Here is a 24193-nt window from a genome sequence, read left to right on the forward strand (position 1 = left end):
CATTCGACTATCAGGTCAACCAGTAAAAGAGTCTAAAGCGTAGAAAAGATTACTGATGCTACTGATAAGAGTACCTTCATCTCCTCCTTGTCCTGGGCCAATATACTGATGTACTGCTCCTTTTCCTGATGTTTCTGCTTCATTATGGCCCGCTGGTTCTGGTACAGTGCTATGTATTCTCCTGTCAAAAACACACAGAAGAAACAACAGGTGAGACATACACAAGTGATTGTTCATGCAAATTATGTGTCAAGGGGCTTTAAATGTTCCTCCTCACAAAGTGAGAAATTCCTTGCTAAACTGCACATTTACAAGGCTTTTCATTTTTGTCCAATTAACACATTGGGTGCCAAAAACGTATATATACGTTTTTGCAAATACACCCTCTGAGTGCCAAAAACGTATATTTACGTTTTTGGAAAAAAAAAAAAAAATGTATTTATTTTTTCTCCTTCACAGCACCAGGAGATATCATTTTTCGAAGATTTAGACTCCAATCCACTTCCTGGTTAACTTATGACTTCAAAAGCCTGTATCTCGGCTCCTGTGTACTTTTTTTTTTTACAATGTATTTTTGACTATTTTCAACTGGCTGCAACTATGGAACGGATTACCGAATGTTTTTAATTTTTTCCCCCCGATTGTACGAGACCTCTATGTGTGTAATGAGGGGATCACCGTGAGGACAGTGATCACTGAAAATATTTTGTGACTACTTGAAAAAGGTTCAAAAATGGTAAAAAAATCCCGGCACTCAACGTATAATATTTTAATAAACCTCTGGCACCCCAAGTGTTAAGAGTAAATCTTTATCAAATTTTACCCAAAAGATCATGATTTTGTAATGTTGCAGGGCTGAAACTAAGTTATCAACCTAAAAGCCACAGTCGCTACTGTGTCAGTGTATTACCTATAGTGTCCGTCTCTCCAGAGAGCTGGATACAGCGATGCTCCAGCTCCTCCACCCGCTCCCTCAGGTCGGCCTTCTCCTGCATGAGGGAGGTGAAGCGATGCTGTAGCTTGTCCATGGCTGCCTGCAGGGCCTCATGCACTTCTACTGGTACTCCTCCTTCTGGACAGCGGAGAGGAGAGGATAAATCTACTGCACTCTGTCATGATTCATTTATCACAAAGGTGTTCTCTCTCTCTATTCCTCTCTTCAGCCTCACTATGTCTTCAACGCCCGCTCTACTGTAATCAGTCAGATATTGCTGGAGATTGATTTTACGTGGACATTTTTGTCAAGTTTTTCAAGTTTTGAGGTTATGGTACATTTTCCACAATATTTAAATAATGTTGCCTCATTTTTATGAGAAACAATAATGTAGGCCGGGTGACATGATAGCATTTAAGTATTTATCAGCAGTTTGTCAGCAGCACTCGCACAGAAATGGTGTATAAGCTTGTAAACATAAACAAAACTAGAAAGCCTATTTTACGTCAAGTCTTGTGACTCACCATAGTGTTCATGGCCGTGGTCACACTGATCGTGGTGTTCGTGACTGTGATCGTGCTCAGGTCCAGGATTGTGCTCAGGATGGTAGAGATGGTGGTCACTGGCCTCCTGACTATGGTGCTGGTGCTCCAGGCTGAGGGCCGCAGCCTCTGCCTGGTGGCGGGCTGCCATGTGGAGCCTGTGTTCTTCCTCCAGATGCCTCATGGCCTCATCCCTCTCCGCCTCCACCTGGGCCAAAGCCCCTCGGATGAACTCCTCCTGGATGGAGAGACGGAGAAGAGGAGACATTAACAGGGAAAACAGAGAAGGTGGGATGGAAGGGGATGATATGGATTGAATAAGAGAAAATCAAAACGTATATTTCTAAGTCCTACCCATGCACACATAGAGCTCACTTAAGCAGTGATATAAAGAGAAAACACATTTGACTCTTGACTCCTACTAGTAAAATACAATGTGACAAGAATGCCAACTTCAAGCCTGACTTTTCATGCAATCCAGAAGTGACCAGATGTAAGACCTATAGTAAGGAGAGCTGTGAGGATCCCCAGTACGCGACATTTAGCCTGGACTTACCATCTCTTCCCGACTCTCAAAATCTTCAGGGATCACTATGGAGGAGTTCTTTGGGCTCTCCTGCATGGATTGACTCTCAACTCCATCTCCTAGGAAACAAAATCACATTGTTTTTGACCGACACTGACCCACCGGCTAATCCAGGGGTTCTCAAACCTTTTCATTACCCCTATCTGAAAAGATTTTGTTTAAGGGACCCCCAAACTAGGTGTGTTTTCTTCAAGCTCACAACAACATCACATTGCAAACGACGCATTGTAAGCTTGGAGATAGGCTATTTTCGATTGTCTAACAATAAAATGGGGCTTAAGTGTTTAACCGTTTCTCATGTTGCTGGAGACCATTTGAAACCCTTCAAGGACCTCACTTTGAGAATCAGTGGACTAAATAATATTAGATTATTGTTTTCCAAAAGGTTACGTGCATGATGAACAAACTTCTAATCAAAGTGCCAAATGTATACAATATCCTTGTATTATTATGTTTTTAAATTGAAAGACATAAAAAAGTACTATGAAACAACTAAAAAGATTTTGCTTTACAGTTACGGTCTCATTTTAAGACAAGCACTATCTAACCTTGGTATCTCGATACGTTGCCCATGGCAGAGCTGTTGAGCAGATCTTGAACCTCCACCTTCAGCTGCTGGTTGTCTTTGGCCAAATGCTCCAAATGTTCCTGAAGGGGCAGATAGGATGTCAGTCGACAGTCTCACTCATTAAGAAAGTAAGGACAGAAGGAAAGACCCATAGATCAAGTGACAGACAGATACAGTAGATAGCACCAGAGAGAGAGAGAGAGAGAGAGCTGGTATATCATATTATAGATAACGATATGTGAACACATCTGTATCCAAAGTGTGCCAATGATTGTATAGCAGTGATATTCAACTGGCGGCTCGCTTTCAACTCCAGTAAAAGTCACCCCTAAGAACATCACTTGTAAAGTGTTCAGGTAGCTCAAATCATATGCACTTAAGAAAATTATCTGGTGTTAAGATGTATTTAAGTATCAGAAGTAAAAGTACAAATATCAAAAGTAAATGCATTAAAGACCTTTTCATGGTACAAAGAAACAAAACAGACAGAAATGTTGTCTACTTCTCTCTACTTTCTGAATAATGTAGCTTTCAAGTAGTTCAGCTGTTTTTTTCAGGCAGCTACATCACTACATTTCAGTGGCATATTAACATAAAAGAGCACAACAGATGAGTTTTGAGTGCATTTCATCCATCACAAGGCATCTATTTGCAGCTATTTCCGAGTTTTGAGTGGCTTTCAAATCAATCAATTGGTTAGTTCTGAGTGGATTTTGTCCATCTTCCATCTTCTGCATCTCAGTCCACTTGTAGGTTTTACACAGTATGATTCATTCATCCTCAATAGTGCCCTGGGCTGAATGATGGTCTAACTCTCCACTATTAATGAAATGCATCATAAGAGCTTCTGCTCTTATCAGCCGGATGCTCAAAAACAAAAAAAAAGCAAAAATGTAAACACTTCACCTTGCCAGCCTGCCTCAAATTCCCTTCTCACAGAGACACTTCCATGCCAGGGAACCGTGCACAGAACACTGAAATATCTACCATTTTCCCAATATCCAAATCAAAGCCTGTGCATTATAAAGGACTGGCACAGAAATGATCCTATCAAACATCAAAAGGCATGAATGCAGTATGAAGCAGGCCCTAATACGTTACCATAATGGGCACAAAATGTCCATTGTTGTGTCCTATATATAGCACACACAACAAACAGTCAAACCGTTAACCACAAACAGCCCGAGTCATTTTACAATTGTGGCCCCCTGCCTAATCTAGTTGAATACCCCTGTTAGCGTACACACAATCCAGGTTCATGCATTTAACCCCTATCCATCTCTTTTTGGGCGGTGTAGCCGCCCCTATAAGTGGGGTTGGGACACCTCATTAGCTGTATTGTGATTGGCTCATTAGTACACCCCTAGCTGTACTGTGATTGGCTGACTCTATTCAGCACTGTGATTGGCTAGCGAGACACATGATGACATTAATAACCTATAAATAGGATTATGCACTTAAAAAAATCCATATTTTAAGTGAGCTTCCATCACTATGATGACCACACCGCCCACTTCACACTGGGTGTGATTTTTTACCTCTCACTGTATTGTACCAAAGTCTAATGGTTAGCACCTACACCCACACACCTGTGCTTGTTGGAGCTGATGTTGGCTGATCTCCAGCTGTGCACGTCCCTGGCTCTCGTCGTGGTGCAGCCGGTCCATGAGCTGGCTCTGTTGGAGGTACTGGTGGTGAAGCTGCTCGCGCTCCGAGACCAGCGTCTGGTACCCTGCACAGTACTGCTGCAGGTGGGCAGCCAGCTGGTCCCTCTGCTCCAGCACGGCCTGAACCTCCTGAGTCTTTTCTTCCACCTGAGACAGAGAGCAGAGATTAGGGCTGGGCAACTACCCCGAAATAAATATCGAAAACCAATATTTAGAACCAACCAATAACCTACTTAATCTTCGAGAATCAAGGTATTTTCTAATATATATTTTTTTAAAATATCAATGAATCAACATGAAAAAGATTCCACATTTTCTTCTTATAGTTGACTAAGTCGATTAGTATGATTAACCACTTAACCCTGTATTATACTTCGTTGGACAATGGTGACGTACAAAAATAGTGAAAATATCTACGAACTCACGATGAGTCGCAACATTATGTTAAGTTTAATAAAAGTTGTAACTTTTAGCCTTTTTAGTGTGCGGTGCACGCAGTCAACATGTACCTGACTTTTCTATCAGCCAAAACTACTTAATGCATTTGTGCTGTGTGTGTGTGTGTGTGTGTGTGTGTGTGTGTGTGTGTGTGTGTGTGTGTGTGTGTGTGTGTGTGTGTGTGTGTGTGTGTGTGTGTGTGTGTGTGAGAGATGCATTTCTGTGAGCGACCTTACCTGCTCCTTGCCGTTGTGAAGAGCCTCCTGAATTTCCCCCATCCTGCGAGCCAGCTCCTTCTTCACATATTGCTCTGACTGGATGGCGGTGGTCAGCTCCATGTTTTCATTCGTCTACACAATCAAAGTTGTAATTAAATAACAGCGATTCGCTATTCTGAATGTGATTTCATAAGCCGCGTGACGGATCACATCTCTACGAAATGACAATCAAGGCAGGATGGAAAGAGAATAAATGGCAGAAGAAAAAAGAAAAACCATGGCTGAAGCGATAACCGAGAAGGAGGAAAAAATAAGAAGTTAGAAGTAGGGCTGTCACGATTACAAATTTAAGTTGACGATTAATTGTCACTCAAATAATTGCGATTAACGATTTAAATGTGTGTTTGGCATTGAACACTGGAACATTATGAACAAAATAATGTAAAAATAGCAGAAATAGCAGATCTACTATTTCTGCTATTTTTTTATATATTTGACAATGTGTGAACATTTTTCAACATGGAAACAATTATGACAATTATGCAAAACATTATTGCCATTATCTCAAATAATTGCGAGTAGACGATTATGTCATAATTGTGACAGGCCTAGTTAGAAGCTTGAGGAGCAAAACGCCGCCCTCCTCGTTTCCTCTCACCAGTTTGACGAAGCCGTTCTGCAGCTCGGCCAGCTGGTCCTTCAGCGTGCGGTTCTGCGTGAGCGCCCGGCTGATGGTGGCCTTGTCCGACTGGACGTCCTCGAGCATGCGGTGGCGGTCGTCGGCCTCCTGGGTCCGGCTCTCTATCTGCTGATCCAGTTCCCCCATACGGGTCTCCTGCTCCGCACACATCCGACTCAGCTGCTGGTTGTCATGCAGCTATAGCGGGGAGGGGGGGGGAGGGTTTGTTACAGGGGAAGGGGTTAGATTTAGGTGCTTAAAATGACCTGTGAGACGCAACTATAGCTACAGTGGTGGTGGTTGTGGGACATGTTATGACAGTTATAGAAGAGTATGGAGCAACTGACAACCTCCACACATTTCTGGGTGATTGTAATTGATTTGTAATTGGGTTACACAAAACTGTGTCATGTGTGAATGTATGTTTCATACCTGTGCCTGGTACTGTGCAGTGACAGCATCTTTCTCCTGCTGCAAGCTGCTGAGGGCCTCTTGCAGAGCCACCTCTGTCTCCGACGGCCCAGAAGGTTCTGGCTGTACCTGACCCTGGGCTTCTCTCTCCTGGGCCAGTGTTGCTGAAAGGAAAAATAGTGTTTCGTGTTTATCATCATTTTAAAAACTTCATATAAAAAGGGAATAGGATATGTCAAAAGTTGAGAGTGGTTAAGCGGGGCATAGAGTAGATGCATGCTTTTCACCTGCAATATTCTTTAGTTCAGTTATTTGTGCTTCCAGCTCCTGGACATGGTTGATGCTCCTGTCCCTCTCCTCTGCTACTAATCTCACCTGTAACACACACAGAAAAAAAAAACAAGTTCAACCATAATTCTGAACAGTTGGATTTTTATGAAAGGATGATCTTGCACACTCGTTTCATCTCATGTTGTTTGTTAACACAGTGTCAACACTGTCTTATAAATATACTTTGGCATATACTTCGATAAATAGCAAAAATAAAAACTATTTTTGGTATTTGTGAACAACACTTTATAAAAGAAAATGCTTGTTTTAAAAAAGAAAATTCACTATTTTCAAAAGATGTCACCTATAATAAAAAGGGACACCAGGTTCCACTAATGTGACAGCGGTGGTAGTAGTATTACCTGAGATAAGAGCTGTTCCGTTTTGTCCTTCCAGAGACGTCCCTCCTCCTGTATCTGTTCAGCATAGCGGTCCCTCTCTGTTTGCAGCTGGACTACTGACTCCATCAGCTGTGTCACCAAAGATACAGAGAAAAGCATTATTCAACATGTAAATTGGCGGGGTGGGGGGGGTTTCAGCTACCGCGGCACGTTAGATGACACTAATAAAAGGGAAATGTTACCATGGCAGCAGAGACAGGTCTACGAAGGAGCACTAATAGGGGGCATGAGGAGGTTGATTGGGTTAGCAAGAATGAAATGTCATTAAAAGTAGTAAATCCCTTTTCTAACATTTTCTTCCCTTGTCTAACTTTCGTGTGACATGCCACAACAATCCAGTTAATCCATTAAGACCGGGAACGCATCTGTGACATTTTAGATTTCTTTGGCTATTCAAAAATAGCAGATCTAAAAGCTCATAGCGCGGCACAGAGTGCCGTGCTACGAGCTTGTAGATATACTATTTTTAAAAAATCTTGCAAATCTTTGAATATATCTTTTTTTAAAGCGACCATTTGTAACTCAAATCTTTGCTTCTGGGGGTTCTGGAAAACAAAATATTTTTGAGATGGGGGTCCGCGGCCAAATACTTATCATTTTTACCTTGACATGAAAAGGTTTGAGAACCAATGATGTAGCAATATAGGATTTAGAAGGTTTTTTTTGTAGAATCGGCCTTAATGGGTTAATATAATACAACTGTTGACCTGTTCAAAAACATTTCAAATTACAGAACAAGGGACATCATGAATCATTTCATTTATACCAGGGCGCCGGTATAAATCTTTTAACACAGATTATCTGTGTGATTTGTCTGGATGGCATTAGAAAAAGAAAATTGTTGTTTTTTAATTTCTCTCTCAAAAAGAAATTCCCTTCTTTAATTTCCTGACCAGGACAGGAATTCTCAATAATAAAAATCACCACTATGATTATATACGTTTAGCAGCTACTTCTGGTCCACTCTTTCCCTAACCCAGGGAGACCCAGGGAATATATCTCCCTTTTTGGTAAAACGTTTAAATATTCTAAAAATCAAGGAGACTAACATTAACATTATAAAACAACATATCACGCTTTGCACTCGGTAAAAGAAAAGTTGGTCAAGTGAAGTTAGTTAGCAAATATAGGGATGCCCCGATACCACTTTGTCACCTGCGATACCAAGCAAGCACACAACTTGGGACTATCGGCCAATACTGACTATCAAACCTTTTTAAGCTTCAATCAGTCAAATGTATGTTCTATTGGGATTTGAACCCAGGTCTCCCACACAAGTGCCACAATTTGAGAAATACCTCTTATTAACCAGTAGGTGTCCTACCTGAACACCGGATATACATTTCTCAATAGAAGAGTAGGGAGACCACCTCCATACAGATTGGTTACAATAATGTTTTATTCACTGAAAAAAGTTATGAATTGCAGCTTTAAATATATACAATTACACAGGCACATTCAAGCCCCTTCTGCTTGAAATCCTCATTGTAAAACTGGGGGAACACAGACACTTTTCTGCACATGAAAAATACATTTAAATAGAGGGAAAAGATGAATACAAACCGACCTGGTGAGTGTGTGCTTCCAGTTGTTGCTTTTCCTCCAAAAGCAACTGGAGCTGCTGGTTGGGACTGGGCGGTCCTGACTGACTGGAGAACTGGACAGACAAAAGAAACAAAGCTGTTGGTTTGGACATCAGGTTTGGAACACAGACATTGAATATCTAGTGGTTTACTACAACCTTTGGAGGGACCTCAGTGCTGCGTGTTTGTTCATGTGTGTCCATTATGCCGCAGGGAATTCTTGGGCTCAAACGCCTCTTGTACTGTCTTTTACACAATGTGATGCAAATTCGAAATAGGAACACCAGGGTGAAAGTGGTTTAAGTGTTAACACTGAGGGGAGAAACACCTCTACTGGGAAGGAAACACTGGTATGCTAATGTGGCTGGTCCTTTGCTCCAGTGTTAATTATTCATACCTGTTGTAATATGGAGTCCGCCATCTCCAGCCTCTTGCGTAGCTCTTCCACCTCCAGCCTCATCGCTATGTTCTCTTGTGAGTTCAGGTGAAGCTGCTCCGTCATCTCAGAGGTCTGCTGCTTCGACTCTTCACTCGCATTGCTACAAAAACACACAATTTGTCATGTCCAAAGATCAAAATGGGGATGCCCCAAAACAGAGCAGTGAGAGAATCACATTACTATACTGACCTATATTTTCAGGGAAGTGATTCTCTACCATTTTTTGGTCTGACCCCAATATGCAATGTAAAATCCTCAGTTCATTTGGTTCCTAACTATCATTAAATTAGCTAGGGGCCCCCAAGAACCGCCTGAAGTACCCCTGGGGGTCGCTGGACCGCAACGTTGCAAACCATTGATTTAGGGGTAAAGCTGGACACAATATGCAATGTTTGAAGGTATCAATCATCACGGTATATGAATTGGATTAATTACATGAATTACATTATATTTTGCCTCGCCTTATTAGTGGTTTTATTCATATTTGTCTTTGCTATGTTGGAAATAAACATACATACTATGGAATAGGTTATAGGGATTTAGGAATTATTTTAAATGGGTTAATGAAGGTCTTAAAAAAGACAAATGTCTTTATTATTTATTCCACAAGATTAGCAATGACAGTGACTGAGTAATTGTTTGTTCTCAATTGTCAATTTAATATCAGCTAGAGTAAGAGTTATTATATTTTTCCACACTCAGACTTCATTGTGTTGTTCTTACCTTCTGCATCCATTTCATCATTTCTATGCTACTGGGAAGACACTAATAATATCACATAAATAGTAATAATGCTTCTTCGCCACTCCCAAGATGCTTACTTCTGTCTGTACACCTCTAGCCGCAGGGCATCTCTCTCCTTTTCGAGGTCTTTGTTATGCTGCACAGAACAGAAAAAACTACAGTCAGAAACGCCAAGGAGGCCTAATGCTGCGTAAACACTAGTGGCGACAAAAGCTATAAAAAAAAAAACGTCCATGCACTGCCAGCTATATTGCTGCTGAGTCACCGTTGTGTTGCTCGAGCCACACTGTGTAAATGAAATGAGACCGGTAGGGTTAAATAATACAGGGGAACTGGTTGGCGTCAATTATTAGTTTTTCTTCCATTATGTAGTAGGAATCGTAGGGACAGAGAAGGGGAGAGGAAATGGTTAAATAAAAACATTATATGAAAAAAAAAGCTGAAGCCTGCTCAACTTCTTTTCTTTTTTTTGTCAGTTTGTAGCTTCGTGTCACTGGCTTCCATGACGAATGACTTGTACCTGTTGCTTTGTCACTGCTAGTGTGAACACAGCAAAAGCCCAGATTTAATCCAAGTCGTACGACGGTGTCACATGCCAAAAAATTGCCGATCTACAAACCCAGTGGCTCGATTGCCTATTTCTGACGCGGCATCGTACCACAATGTATAAATCGGGCATGACACATCTGACCAAACAGGGTAATAGTCAGCCATCCTTACTATCAATTCCAAGCACGTGGAACTTTGGACAGGTTGTAATATTGTGACAATGAAAGTTTACAGTAATCATGTCAGTGAGTGAGTGTTTGAATATTTTCAAACACTCACGCAATAGATGGATCAATGAAATGCGTCCTACCTTGTCAAGCTGTTTCTGTTGTGTGGAAACAGAGGACAGAGTTCTCTCTAGCTCTGAAACTCTCTGCTTGGTGCTCTGCAGACGGTTGTTCAGCTCCTCTGCCTCTCCTGCACACACACACACATACATGATTGAATCAAAATGCTGTTTGATCAACTGTACATTTGATCAATAGATTGATCAATGGCTATGATCATGTATGCATGTCTCATTTAAAGCTGCAACCATAACTCTTTTTGTGTAAATATTTGGTGAATCTGTATGGCACACAGTATGTTAATACAATTTAACTAACACAAATATGGTGGTTGGAGCTGAATTCCCTACTCTTCTATTGAGAAACGTACACGTCATGAAGTTCAAAGCGTGATATCTCCCCTGCCCAAACAGGCTTTCCATCTTAGCTCAGCAGTAGACCTTTTGCTGCTCTCGCAGGAGACCCAGGTGAATCTCCAAGGCAGGGCATAAATCTTACAGATTGCAGCTTTAATTACTCACAAAAACCAACACGCACGTTACACACACCTGATTTCTGGCGTGCAGCATGTTGCGTATATTGCAGTGCCGTCTGCAGCTCTGTTTTCTCTGATACTAGTATGCCGATGGTCTGTATGTGAACCTGGGAAGATGACATTCACACATAAAGCAAGGTCATTATGATGGCAAATCCAGTCATCAGGCAGCTGAATCGTACTTTTATCATACTACGTCTTGCATTTAACTCTAGATTGATCCACTCATGTATAAAAATGGAGTAAAATATAGAAACAGGCCTATAAACACACTGCACATTTTCAGAATGCATTTAAAAAGGTTTGTAAAAAGTATGTACTGAGGTCAAGAAAGAGTGGTTACTTGTAATTGCTCCCGCATAGCTCCTTGCTCCTTCACAGATTTCTGCTCAAACTCCTTTCGCTCCTGATGAAAGAAATGTATACAAAGAATAAGATATTCAGGAAGCAGCAAGAGATGGTGAGTTGGTTCTGGGGAGAAAACAGAGTGTCTGAAATCCCTTTCAAACCATTATATTAGTAGGATAACCTTTCCATATCACCTAGTGATTTTTACTATTCACACATGCAGCCACTTTCAGGAATATTTTCATCTTGTGTTTAATCATCACATGCCATGGCAACGGCAATATGAGAGGATAAGGCCAGATGTCCATTTAATGTATGCAGTCATTGACATGTTCTTACTGTATGTATTTGACATTTAATATACTTGTGAGCTAAGTTTGTTGTGGTCCACTTGAATCAGAAAGATGCACTGGAATCTGGATACATTGAGCGTTTTGATGCTACTGTATGTTGCTAGGTCTTGGGGGTGCACCAATAATAGATTTCCCTGGATGTTGATGCTCCCATTCACTTCTCATCCCATGCAGGCAATATTTCTGACCATTTCAGGGATAAACTACATGTGTGATAGCGGTTTCTGTGTGTATGTGGTATGAATTGGGGGGTAGAGAAAGAGAGACCAAGACAATAATAATAATAACAATAAACAGTGTTTACCTTGTGTAGCTGATCTGTGACCTCTTGAGATTGCTGAGTCTGCCAAACCAACAGAACAAACAGATTAATGTGAATTTAAGGCTAATCAAGAGTAAGACCTTACTTATCAACCCCAACAACATTGCCAGTGCCAGTTCACGCCTAGCTCAGTATCATTGCAAAGCAATCCAAGTACTTGATTAGCCCATTTAGTATTTTGGTTAGCAGTTAGTTGTGCTATAAAATCAACAAAACAATACTAAATAAGCCATAATACCCAGTATTGACTTCATGTCAATTCTGAGTACAGGACAGCATGATCTGAATCAATTTACTGTAAAAACGTGGAGAAAAGTGTGTTTTATCAACAAAAGCGAAAGATGAGATGACAAATGAAGTTATAGCCATGCAGTTAAGTGTTGCTTATTTAATGCTAATGAGGAGCACATGCAAGATGTGTGTGCACAGTACGTAGTGCGGTTGTAATGGCTGGTAATGGGTTAATAATTGTCACAAGGATAAACTAAAGAAATGGCAAACTCCCATTACACACACACACACACACACACACACACACACACACACACACACACACACACACACAGCTTCTTACCAGCTGGGATAGCTTGGTATTGAGCTGAGAGTTTGTTATGTTGCTGGAGTCCAGGGCAGCAGCCAGCTCCTGGTTCCGATTCTATCACGTGCACACATGCATCCGGGAATAGAAAGGAAAAAAAGGAAAGAAAAAGAAAGCAGAATGAGATAAAGTGAGGAGGTGAAAGTGAAACAAAGAAACAGGAGGGTGGAGGAGAGAAAAATCAAAATGTAGATCATTAGCGCTAAGGTAAATAATAGTACCGGTTTCATTATCAAGTAGTGCAAAATGTTCTGATAAATATGATATGGTAAAACACATGAGGAAAGTAGATGACATTGGCAGGTAAACTGTTATTTAATCTGGCCTGGCTAAAGGGGGAGCGGGGCCATCATTAAGACATAATTGACTAGAATGATGGCATTCAGTAGAGTGCACAACTCAGCACTACAGTATATGAGGGATTATGTAATTTTGACCTTGACCTTCTTTGAGAACTTGTCCTTTTCAACATAAAAGTCAATCGTCTGTACCGAGCAGCCTACTAATCACTCCTTCCAAGTTTCAAGAAAATCTGTCCACTACGCCGACTTAAAATAATTTGTTTTACATGTTTGCCTACACATTACACTAGTTTCTCTACACTGCACAAAGGCCGCTGCACTTGGAACATCCAAGTAATGCTTAATAGTGGGCTAATTAAATTGCAATGCCAGAGTGTGGTGAATTAAATAACATGTGGAAAGGGCAAGAGCAGTGCTTTTAGGCAACAATGTACCACCCCTACAACATTCAATACAAAGAACACTAAGCTAACACTATAGGCCCTTTACACCTTCTAAACTGTCTATAGTTAAAACTTTAGGCCATTTAATATTCACCAGGTTGGTAGGTCCGGGCAAGTTCAGAATACAGAATATAATCAAAAGGCCATAAACAATTTAATTTCAAATTACTATTTATTTCACCATCCATGTTTTAGTGAGTTTGGACTATAAATGACCAGTTTATATCTCAATAGACCGCCGAAGTCTGACGTCATTTACACATCCTTTGTTTGTCTACCTGGTTTGCAGTTTTCCACCCCCGTTCTGAATCCCATAGACGTATTGAATATCGCGTCAAATAAGAACTGTGTTCCAAAAATAAACACATGACCCCGGCGGTTTGACTCTTATGGATATGAAGCATCAACTGACGGTGAGAAAACGCTAATGTTACTTCCGCCGAATTAGTTAAATTTTCGCCAGAAACAGACTGTATCAAATATAAGTGACTGACTATCATAAACGATACAGAACCTCCTCCCTGACAATAACGCCGACACGCGGTGTTTATTTTTGGACCACAATTCTTATATGAGACGATTCTAAGATGACCCAATGTTATTCTCCATAGAGAAATTACTTCCGCAAACCTGGGGATGAACGAGTGACGTCAGGACTTCGGTGCTCTATATAGTCCTTATAGAGCAGTGCTCAGAGACACATTATTGAACTATATTATTGGACTACATAATTGCTTGCGCTTTCTACAGTAAAAGAGTCGGTATGTATGGATGGACAGAGGGGGAATGACCATGCCAAACTTTGTGAGGGCGAGTAAAATGACCAAAAACTCAGGCGAACTTTGCACAGACTGGGAGGGGAAAAAAAAGGAAGGCTACATGGGGGCAGAGCATGAAAGTGTAGCACTGGATGGAAGTGGTAGCGCGGGGGAGGATTGACATTTGAACTATTCCACCAAGGACAATGATGCAACAGGGAGCAAATGCAGCTGGGGAAAATGTACTCTGGAGGTACCACAGGAGAGTTTCCAATGTCCCTGTATTACTGATCATCTACTAGTATAATAGTCTCTACTAGTATAATACTTCCTGCCACCACAGTGCCTCGCCTCAGCCAATTAACCACTTAAACCCTGTATACTTTGTTGACCGGAGTCCCCCAGGGCTCTAGATTAGGCCCGTCCTTTTTCTCAAATCTCTTCGCAGAGAAGAGCCGAACTACTGTATAGATTGCCAAATGTTCTCCCCAGAAAAGGGACGCTAGGGTACATGTTATGGATGGCTATGACTGACTACACTGCTCTGTACTGCTTTGCTAATTCATTCATCCCTCGGCTCTGACTGCTGACTGGTCTTTGAGGACTTTTTGAGATACACATTCTGCTGTGCACTCACGTTATCCCCTCACCCTTGTACTTTTACATATTTTAGAGTGTTACAACCTCGAAGTAAAATTGATTAACTCTGGAATTTTGATTTGATTTTCACAACATAGAAACACATTGAAGGTGAAAAATATGTTTTATTGTACCACAGATAATAAACAAAGACAACATGCAGTATTTCTTGGTTGCATAAGTACTCAATCCCTGAGCCAGTACTTGGTACGTGGATTTTGCGGCTTTTGAGGTCAATATCAGCTTTGTACGTCATCGGGACATGCCACAGATTTTCAATCAGATTGAGGTCTGATAGATTGAATTAAGGCCAAAAAGTTCAATTATGGTCTCATCAGACCAGATCCACTTATCCACAAGTTTGCTGCCTCCCAAATGGGATTGGATGTGGCTTTTCCTCAGCAGTGGATTTCTTCTCACCACTCTTCCATGAGGCCCAGCTTTGTGGATTGTGCGTTTAATAGTTGTGGCAAGGACAATTTCTCCCATTTCATCTGTGGATCACTCCAGTGCCTTCAGAGATACCATTGGCTTCCTGGTTCCATCTGACTAATGCCCTCCTTACCCGGTCGCTCGGTTACGGTGGATGGCCTTGGCAGAGGTGCAGTTCTACCATATTGGTTCCATTTTTCTTATAATGGATTTAAAAGTTCTTTGGAGGATGTGTCATTTTTTTTTCTTCTTGGTACTTCACTACAAGCTTATCACTGACATCACTTACTTACTTGATTGCATACAGAAGGACTCATTAAATATTTATATGACGTCTGAATGTAACATGCTTCACTAAAGTGTATTTAGGGATTTTGCGGCAAAGGGAGAGAATACTTATGCAATGTGTAAATAATTTAGATAATTTAAGAAAGAATCCCCCACTTTCACATTATTTAAGTTCTGGTTGAGTGCCGAAGTCATTCAGTGGGTAAAGCATGATTTATATTTCGTATTGCAATCTACAAGCTCACAACACACTGCAGAGCAACACTTTGTGAGATTGTAGATCGGCTATTATCTGCACACAACAAAGAATAAATCATATATAAGTATGCACTACAAACTTGATTTTGGCTCGACTCAAATGTTTCTTAATTCCAAGTCATTTCAAACTTGCCTGATTCTTGATAGAAAGCATTAGTTGCATCTCTTACCTCAAGCTCTTTCTCATGGACAGGTGAAGGAGCGCTGTCCCCATTCACATAAGCAGTGGACGACTAAAATCACACAGAGAACAACACATTTCTACATATGGTACACATTCTTCAAAACCTTTTATAAAGTGTCTTAAGTAAATCCTGGGGCCAAATTCCAGTATAGGAAATTCCTTAAATGACAAAAAATATACAATAAAATAGTATTGTATTCCAAATGATGACAATAGACATTCAGAGGAAATAACTAAATGGACAATGTTATGAGCTTCTATGCACTTTAACATAGTATTGATCTATAATGCAATTCAGCAGTAATGAGATACTGGTCAAAGTGTAAAGCCCAATTTCTACGTCGCTCAAAGAAAATAACAGAAAATAGTGTTTATGCCGATCAACATGGTCAGACAAAGAAGTGTAAATTATGTATGGAGGAGATGAGACAAGTGTGTATGTGTGCTGAGATGAACCAGGTGTGTATAATAATGTGGTACCTCAGACACCAAGCCATTCAGTTGTTGGGACAGCTGTCGCAGGCTCTCTGTAGCTGATAGGGGTCTACAAGACAAGAAATCACACATAAAATATAATATTAACACCACATTAACACTGGTGTGGTGTCCCTATAAAATTCAAAAATAGCCTAGTCCTATAAGCTTAATTTATTCTGCCATAGGCAGGTGTCTTGTGGCGAAAACAGCAGTTCACTATGTGTTGCGAGACATTGTGTGCTTTTAGATCGGCTATGTTCACAACCTGACATCGGCATTGGAATAAGTCAGGCTTAAGTGGTTGACCATGTTGCATGGTAACCTTAAAAAACCATGACACTACATCAGATGACAAACAGCAGAATAAGTGTAATATTCAGATTCTATGAACGTATACCATGTATAGGCCAAGGATGAATGACACCCTCATATTACATGCACATATTAGACAGTTGGTCTATATATGACATAACGTACAATAATTAACTATTTAGTGTACATATTAGATAGTGAGATGCAAGTGTCAGGGGCACCATGTGATAAAGGTATGGGAAGTTGACGCACCTATTTTCCTCCATGGAACTCTCATTGCCATTGGTATCAGGGTAGTTCTGTAGAAGCAGACAGAGAGACAGATAGGAATGAAGTTGATCTGTGTGTGTGCACATTGCTATGTTTATACGGTCAGTGTTTGGGATTGATAACCATATATTTACTAATGAGTGAATACTGAAATTGTACTGTACATACACAGCAGAGCAGCGAGAAAAGAGCCCTGTGTGTATGATCAGGCTAATGATGGCCATGAACATCTGTAACCTTACCATAGCAACGTTTAGTAGACCAAACATGGCAACTTCAGCAACTTTACAAAGAGATAAAGCTTCCTTTTTTGGCATTTCTGCTTAATTTTTTATAGTGACAGAGAGAGACAGGAAAGGCACGAGAGAGCAAAGAGCCTCGAGTCGGCTTCAAACCCGGGTCAGCTGTGAGAAGGACTATAGCCTATTTATGGGGTATTACTTGACTGCTATATATGGTCAGTTTATCCATCAAACATGTATCCATATAAACGGACACTGACAGCAACCTTATGTTTTTTTCTCCCCGATTAATAATTCATGTCTCATAACAAAAGTAATGTATTTTCAACTGAAAAGCTTTTTTGTTGTTGACCATAGGTTATGTTTGTGCGTGTAAGTGTGTAGTGTGAGCATAACATTTACCTCTGGTGTCATACTGTCTGTGACATTGCCATACAACTAGTTATCAGTGTGGTCGTGGTTCACACTTTAGAAATCATTCCTATCAGCAGCACTCACAATCAGCAAAAACATAATCGACAGCCTGAAACTTTCATCTACTCACTCACTAATGTTTCAGAATGCGGTTCACTCTCTTTCACGACCAAACCGTGTGTAAACATCACTGCGTTTAGCACTGAGGACTAGCGAAAAAATGTATTTAGCTGTAGTGTGATAATAAGTACTTTAGTGTACTGTGTAGACAAAGCACGTTAAGCACTGGTGTTAATGGGATTTATGATAATAAAATAAAAGGTGAATGACTAACGGAGGGAGGGGGGGGGCAGAGTGACAGAGAGAGAGAGAGAGAGAGAAGGAAAGAGAGAGAATAAAGTGTGAGAGACACACCTGTAGGGCTGTGTTGTGAGTGACACACTCAGGGTTAGTAGCTGTAATAGCGCTAGCGGGGTTAGACACAGGTGAGCCACGGCCAGGCTCTCCAATGGGATTCTCCAGCAGCTGAGGGGCCGGAGACCCCCTGGTGGTCTCCATATCAGCATAGGCCTGAGAGGCAACACACACACACACACACACACACACACACACACACACAGACACTAGTTTAACCCATTAAGACCTGAGGCCGATTCTACAAATGCCTTTTAAATCTCTTAGTTGTCACACTTTTCCTTAATTCAAAATTATTCAACTTTTTAAAAAAAAAAATGATCAAAAATAGCAGATGTACAAGCTTGTACATCTGCTATTTTTGAATAGCCAACCCTAAAATCTAAAATCACACAGACTCTTTCCCGGTTTTAATGTGTTAAGGCTAAGACGGGAAAGGTGGGGGATTAACCACTTAAGATCTATTTTATACTTTGGCTTTTCAAGAAATAGCCGTTCTACAAGCTCACATTGTTTGCGATGCGTATTGAGATTTGCCTCCAATGACATGCCCAAAATAGGGATGCCAAGGTTAATGTGGTTAAACAAGTACACACAGTACAAAACACTGCTGAGCACATCACAACTTACTGTAAAAGTCAAAACAACGGAAAAGCAGCAGAATGACAACAGTTTTCTTTTGAGAACTAAACATGTCTGCATATTAAAATCGAGCAAAAAATAATGTCAGGTGCTCACTGCCCACAAAAGGATGCCATGGCCATGCAGACGGACCTACCGAACTAAACTCGAGTCATGTTAACTGACCCAATTCACACAGCACTGCTAGGACATTAGACAGGGATTCTGGTGGGTCATCAGTAACACTGGCGGCGGCAACAACAACAACAACATGCCAAAACAAGGTCTGAACGGAGAATAATGACTATCCCTGCTCCACTGTCCCTCCCCTAGACCCCACAGTGTCCCAATTTATGCACTTCAAACCATCCAATTCCACTACTCATCAGTCTATGGGTGAATTTTCCAGGCGCGCCAATACCCGGGAATGATCAGGTTATGGCAATAGTTCAATAGAAGCATTTACATGCATAGCATTAGTGCGATTACAGCAATTCCCTATAAAGGCTTGTAAATACTTTCTATAGAGTGAAGCTGTTCAACCTTAGCAGTAGCACAGTACATGCATTTAAACACACTCTTATTAAGAAACAAGGAAATCCCAAAAAACATTTAGCCTACATGCCCAAATAAATCGAAAGATTGATCATGATCATAAAAGATTCCGTCTTAAACAGGTTTTTCTTACCCTGATTAAGACCTTACCCTGATTTTGGAAATCAGATAACAATACATGACCATTTCAACTTTAGTATTGCCTTATTTGGGGTACAATCGGGGCATTATTGTGCATGTAAACACACAGAGTGATTAAGTGCACTAGAGGTAAGGGGCCAGAAGCAGGGGTAGCTTTGCATTGGATAAAATATCACCTACTATGGAAAGAGCAGCACGTGACAGTAAGGAATGCAAGGAGAAGAAAACGGGCAAGAGGAACAGACAGGAAGGACTGAAAGAGCGAGGCTCACCTGACTGTTGCCATAGGGAGGCAGGACTAGTCCATTGCTCTGACTAAGTGCTTTCAGAATACTGTCAAACTACATGACAGGACAGGGACAGATGGGAAGGTGAGGGTGAGTCAGAAAGGAACAGAGATACACAGAAAGGGATAGAAAGGGTAAGTGCTAAGAGTATCCTACAAAAGGGATTTGAAATGAGAAATATTGAATGCCATTGTGCTGGGAGTGGGACCATGAGGAGACTAAAGACTGGCATGTGACTCACATTCCAGTCTTTACTTGAAGTTGGCTCTGTTTTCCCCTGTATTGGAAACTGGTCAATAACAATTATACACCTTTTTTTGTATTATTACTGATAGAAGAATTTGCAATTACTGAAATTGTTATTGAAAACCTATTACAAACTTAAGTGACTCAATCAATATTATGTTGTGCCTTTGGCAGAAAAAAAAGCCCTCCTGTGCAGAATCTCACCAATTTCATAATTTCTGTGCAGAGTTATTAATTTAAGAAGTCTAACAAGAAGATGACAACGCTAGAGACAAAGGTCATACAGTAAGTGGCAAATCAAATGAGGAGCATTGTGTGTTGCCATTGGTCTTTGCACGACATGTAGTAGTAGTAGTAGCAAAGCCACTGAAGCAATTACTAAAGAGAACATGAAAAACAGAGCTGAACTTCTGTGAAGGCATGTGCATTGTGGGGGAAAAGGTACCAAACTTTTGTGGTATGACACTGAATCCACTGCATCAATCAATTATGATGAGGTTAGTGACAGCAGTTTATCTATACAAAATAGGCACAGATGAGTTTATGCAGCAGTATACAACCATGTTACGTAGTACACTGCCATGTTGATCACCTCAATAACCTCTTTCTGGTCCAGGATTATTATTATTTTGATCCTCGACCGTTAGTCAGACCCATAGACTGAACAAAGCCTAGAGTAGACTGATCACCTCATCACAAATCACCTGGAGCAAATCAGAATCACCATTCCTCAACAGAGGCAGAAAAACAGGCTTGAAAGGAAGCATAGCACCAGTACAATTGCAGAATAGAATCTGATTGACTTAATAGAATCTGCGACATGTTGTGAGCTTTTATGTCTCCTATAATGACTTAACCCAAAATAGCGAAGGCAGTTTGATGTTGATGATGCATTGTCTTTAAGATTTTAACAAAGATGAAAATGATAGGCTAGTTGCTGTCTAACTTGTTTGACTTCCTGTAATGCGGAAGCACACTACTACAAAATAATCCATTGTATCTTGCAATACAATTGTATCTTGCAAACATCAGAGATAAAAAATATGACTGAATAAATTATTGAAATATTTATATACGAGACGAGTGTTACACACAACTAGGGCAACAAAAGTCTTTGGGTTGACACAAAAGAAAATGCAATACTATACAAAAGAAAAATATACTTAACAGGAAAACACAAATACAGTATGTTCCTACATTTTCTATTCCTCATGATGGGTAAGTGTAGTAGAAATCACAGCTTTGTCATTACCTTCTATCACAAAAAGTTGAGATTAATTTAAATATTGAAACTATGGATATGGAGAGCAGAGCTGCACTTGAGAGATGCAGGTTTAAATGGTGTATGTGTGTAGGTTTAAATGGTGTATGTGTGCTTGTATGTTCATGCAGTCAGAAAAGCCATGTTAGTTTGTTTATGGGGTGCTGGAACAAAAATGACCCAAACAGTCATTAACAGCCTAGTCATTAAAAGACAGGTATACTGTTGTCAATATATGCACACATGTGTAAACAGGTCAGATCAGCTACAAATACCCAAGCATATAGTACAGTCTGCAGCTCTGCCAATTCAGTAATGTGTCCACTATTAGTTCTGAGTGCTGTTTGGAAGCTATGTGCTATATGGAAACACAAAGCTGGAGACAATCTCGCAGATCCCAAGACTTGGATACAGCTGCATCAATTCTAATCCAGAGCTGAACAGAAGAAGGATTAGCATGAACACTATTGCTTGTGATGCTAGCTCACAGTGCCAGCTATCTGAGTTGTTCTGATTTTGAGGGGAGAGTGCTTCAATTTTGCCTGTCGCCTTAGTGCTGACTCAGTTAAGACATTCAAGACTTTTTCTGTCTGCTATCATGTACTGCCAAAGGATGTATAAAGTATATGTCCTTTGGCAGTACATGACAGCATTGGAATTTTAATGGCCCCAGCCCGACAGGTATAACCAAAAATCAGGCAGTGTGAATAGGAAGTCTCCTTGGCTGTTTTGCAAGTTGTTCTGTAGAAATAAAACGACAGGTCTCCCAGTCCTGTAACTAAATACTGATAAAGAGGATGATGAATCGGTTCAGCGTGCATACTGTAGGACAGCTAAGTATTAGTTACTAATCAATAATATATGCTGCCATGTTGTTTCATGTTTTACAATCCTCATCAACATGTTTTCCTAATGTCTACAATAGAATTCCAATATCTTCAAATTACACGACCATTTGTAAGTTAATATGGTTATGATACTTTTACTGTAAGGTCTCCATTGTACTGCCAACCTGTATTAGTAGGCCTACACATTACACACACTAAAGGCCAGTCCACACCAATGCAACTCCTTGCAGCTGCCATTGGGGATAATGGTTGCAAGTAGTTGCACGTTGCAAGGAGTTGCATTGGTGTGGACTGGCCTTAAGACAGTCACAGGACACAAACAAAAAACAAAGATGGACAGGTGACTACTTAACAGACAAACAAACAGCTGTCAGACTGAAGGCTAATTTATGCTTTGGCCAAAAATGTGTCATGCGATGATGTCGCATGACACTTTTTAGCTGAAGTGCAAATTAGGCTTGACAGACAGACAGAAAGAAGTCATGAACTCACATCTGGAGAGTTTCTGTCCGATGTCGATACATCAGACTGGTTACCTCCCTTCACCTTCCGCTTCTTCTTGGGCCCTGCTCCTCCTGCCCCCTTCTCCCCTCCTCCTCCACTGGGAGGGGTGCTCTTCTGCTGAAACTCCTTCAGCTGGGCAAAGGAGAGAAAGGGATGATGAGAGAACAGTCATGTCCTTCAGTTGCTCAAAGCTTTTGTCAGGCTAACAAAAAAAAGAGTTGTGACTTCCCCCTCAGATGAAATAGCAAGGATCTCCCCTCAGTGTGTAGACTGTGTTGTGTGTGTGTGTGTGTGTGTGTGTGTGTGGGAGAGAGAAACAGAGACTATTCAAGAAACTACATTCATGTCGTCTGCAAAACTGCACCCTCATCACCAAGACACCAACTGCTTGCTGCATTTTTAGTACAATGACTGTGACTACATTGATTGTTTTCTTCTCCACAAGGGTGTAGAATTAACTTAACTTATGGCCAAGTAACACTATTAAAGTGTTTATGAATGACCACCCGTTTAATTTCCTTGACTAATGTACACCGAATTAACTTGTAGTATTGAGTGTCCAACTTCTCCACGGCCTAGTCATGCCTCCTAGTGACAGCTGTCACTGGCCCTGAGGACACAGGCTCTCAGTCATCTCTAGAGATGGTTAATAGGAATGCCAAAATGAAATGTTAAATACTGGGGTTAAACCCACATATCACATATCCACGGAAATAGAAAGGCAACGGCAAATGCTGACGGGTCGACTGGCCTGGCTAACAGTAACAACAATTGATAAGGCCAATCTTTCTCAGGGCACACAACACGAGACAAGGACAATGTGACGAGGTGGGGGTGTCAGCTGTCAAAACAGTTAGTCATCTTATCTGGTTAACTTAGTTCCAATGTCTCACAGGGGGTTTTGTTTGTTGAACTTGCAGCAAGCTGGATATTTAATTCTGATCCACAGACAAGCTTTACTCGGGCAACCGTTGTCTAGTATCATTTCACTACATTAGAATTAAACTGCATAGCTACCAAATCAAGTTAGCCATTAGCCAACACGCTAACAACTAGGAACGGCCAACTACATAATTAGAAAATGTGGATAGAAAGCCACACACAACCACTTAGTAAATGAATGAAGTGGAACAAGTAGGCCAAGAATAAACGTATACATGTCTCCAATGACTATAAATAGTCAACATAAGCTCGCAATTCAATACTATCAATCGAGGCCCAAAATAAGCCCCGGCCTCTCCTATCCGACGAGCGCCTTGATACACGCAGGACGGTCGGCCGGAGCGACAGGGGACGAGTCGGAGGACGTGTAATGTCACCCTCCTCCTCGGTGGACGAAAACAAACCGCTGACAAGTCAAACAGGCACATGAGAGGCGCGTCGGATGCTTTGCGTGATTGTTTTGTTATCATTGTTGAAATTATTGTCAAATAATTTACCTTTTTCTTGGCTGCGGCGAGTTTGATTTGCCTGCTCTGGTCCGCCATCCTCCTGCTCGTCCGGTAGGCGAACCGAACCACGTCATCAGTTTGTGTTGCACGGGAGTATGGTTGCTGCCACTAGGGGCGCCATATTTAATGCCGGTGTTCCCACAGCAGCCCAAAACTACAGGTCTAAAGTCTAGGGTCTAAAAGCTGACGGCTTGTATGTATATCTGCAATTTTTGGCACCGTCGTACGATGAAGTATAAACATGTACAGTCTATCTATGGTATAAACCAAGATTGGCGTTCCAAGATGTTAAACATCTTACACACACACAACAA

At 41.0% G+C, this 24193-nt stretch overlaps 1 protein-coding gene across 1 annotated transcript in view; it reads right to left on the reverse strand.

Moving 5' to 3' along the window:
• Positions 1-23953, reverse strand: part of golga2 (golgin A2) — a gene marked incomplete at its 5' end in the record, with an annotated part of 30961 nt that extends 7008 nt beyond the window's left edge. Inside the window, 26 exon segments of the mRNA XM_080419790.1 lie at positions 75-181; positions 911-1072; positions 1459-1714; positions 2033-2121; positions 2611-2710; positions 4220-4444; positions 4972-5085; positions 5612-5830; positions 6065-6207; positions 6331-6418; positions 6736-6843; positions 8342-8431; positions 8755-8896; positions 9618-9676; positions 10400-10506; positions 10925-11018; positions 11255-11317; positions 11917-11955; positions 12509-12589; positions 15823-15885; positions 16317-16380; positions 16878-16924; positions 19555-19623; positions 22417-22560; positions 23868-23921; positions 23924-23953. Of these exon segments, the coding sequence (XP_080275916.1) occupies positions 75-181; positions 911-1072; positions 1459-1714; positions 2033-2121; positions 2611-2710; positions 4220-4444; positions 4972-5085; positions 5612-5830; positions 6065-6207; positions 6331-6418; positions 6736-6843; positions 8342-8431; positions 8755-8896; positions 9618-9676; positions 10400-10506; positions 10925-11018; positions 11255-11317; positions 11917-11955; positions 12509-12589; positions 15823-15885; positions 16317-16380; positions 16878-16924; positions 19555-19623; positions 22417-22560; positions 23868-23921; positions 23924-23953 (2757 nt within the window).
• Between the last annotated feature and the right edge of the window lie 240 nt (positions 23954-24193).

The sequence above is a fragment of the Gymnoscopelus braueri genome (genome assembly GCF_963280865.1).
Source record: "Gymnoscopelus braueri genome assembly, chromosome: 22".
NCBI classification, from domain to species: Eukaryota; Metazoa; Chordata; class Actinopteri; order Myctophiformes; family Myctophidae; genus Gymnoscopelus; species Gymnoscopelus braueri.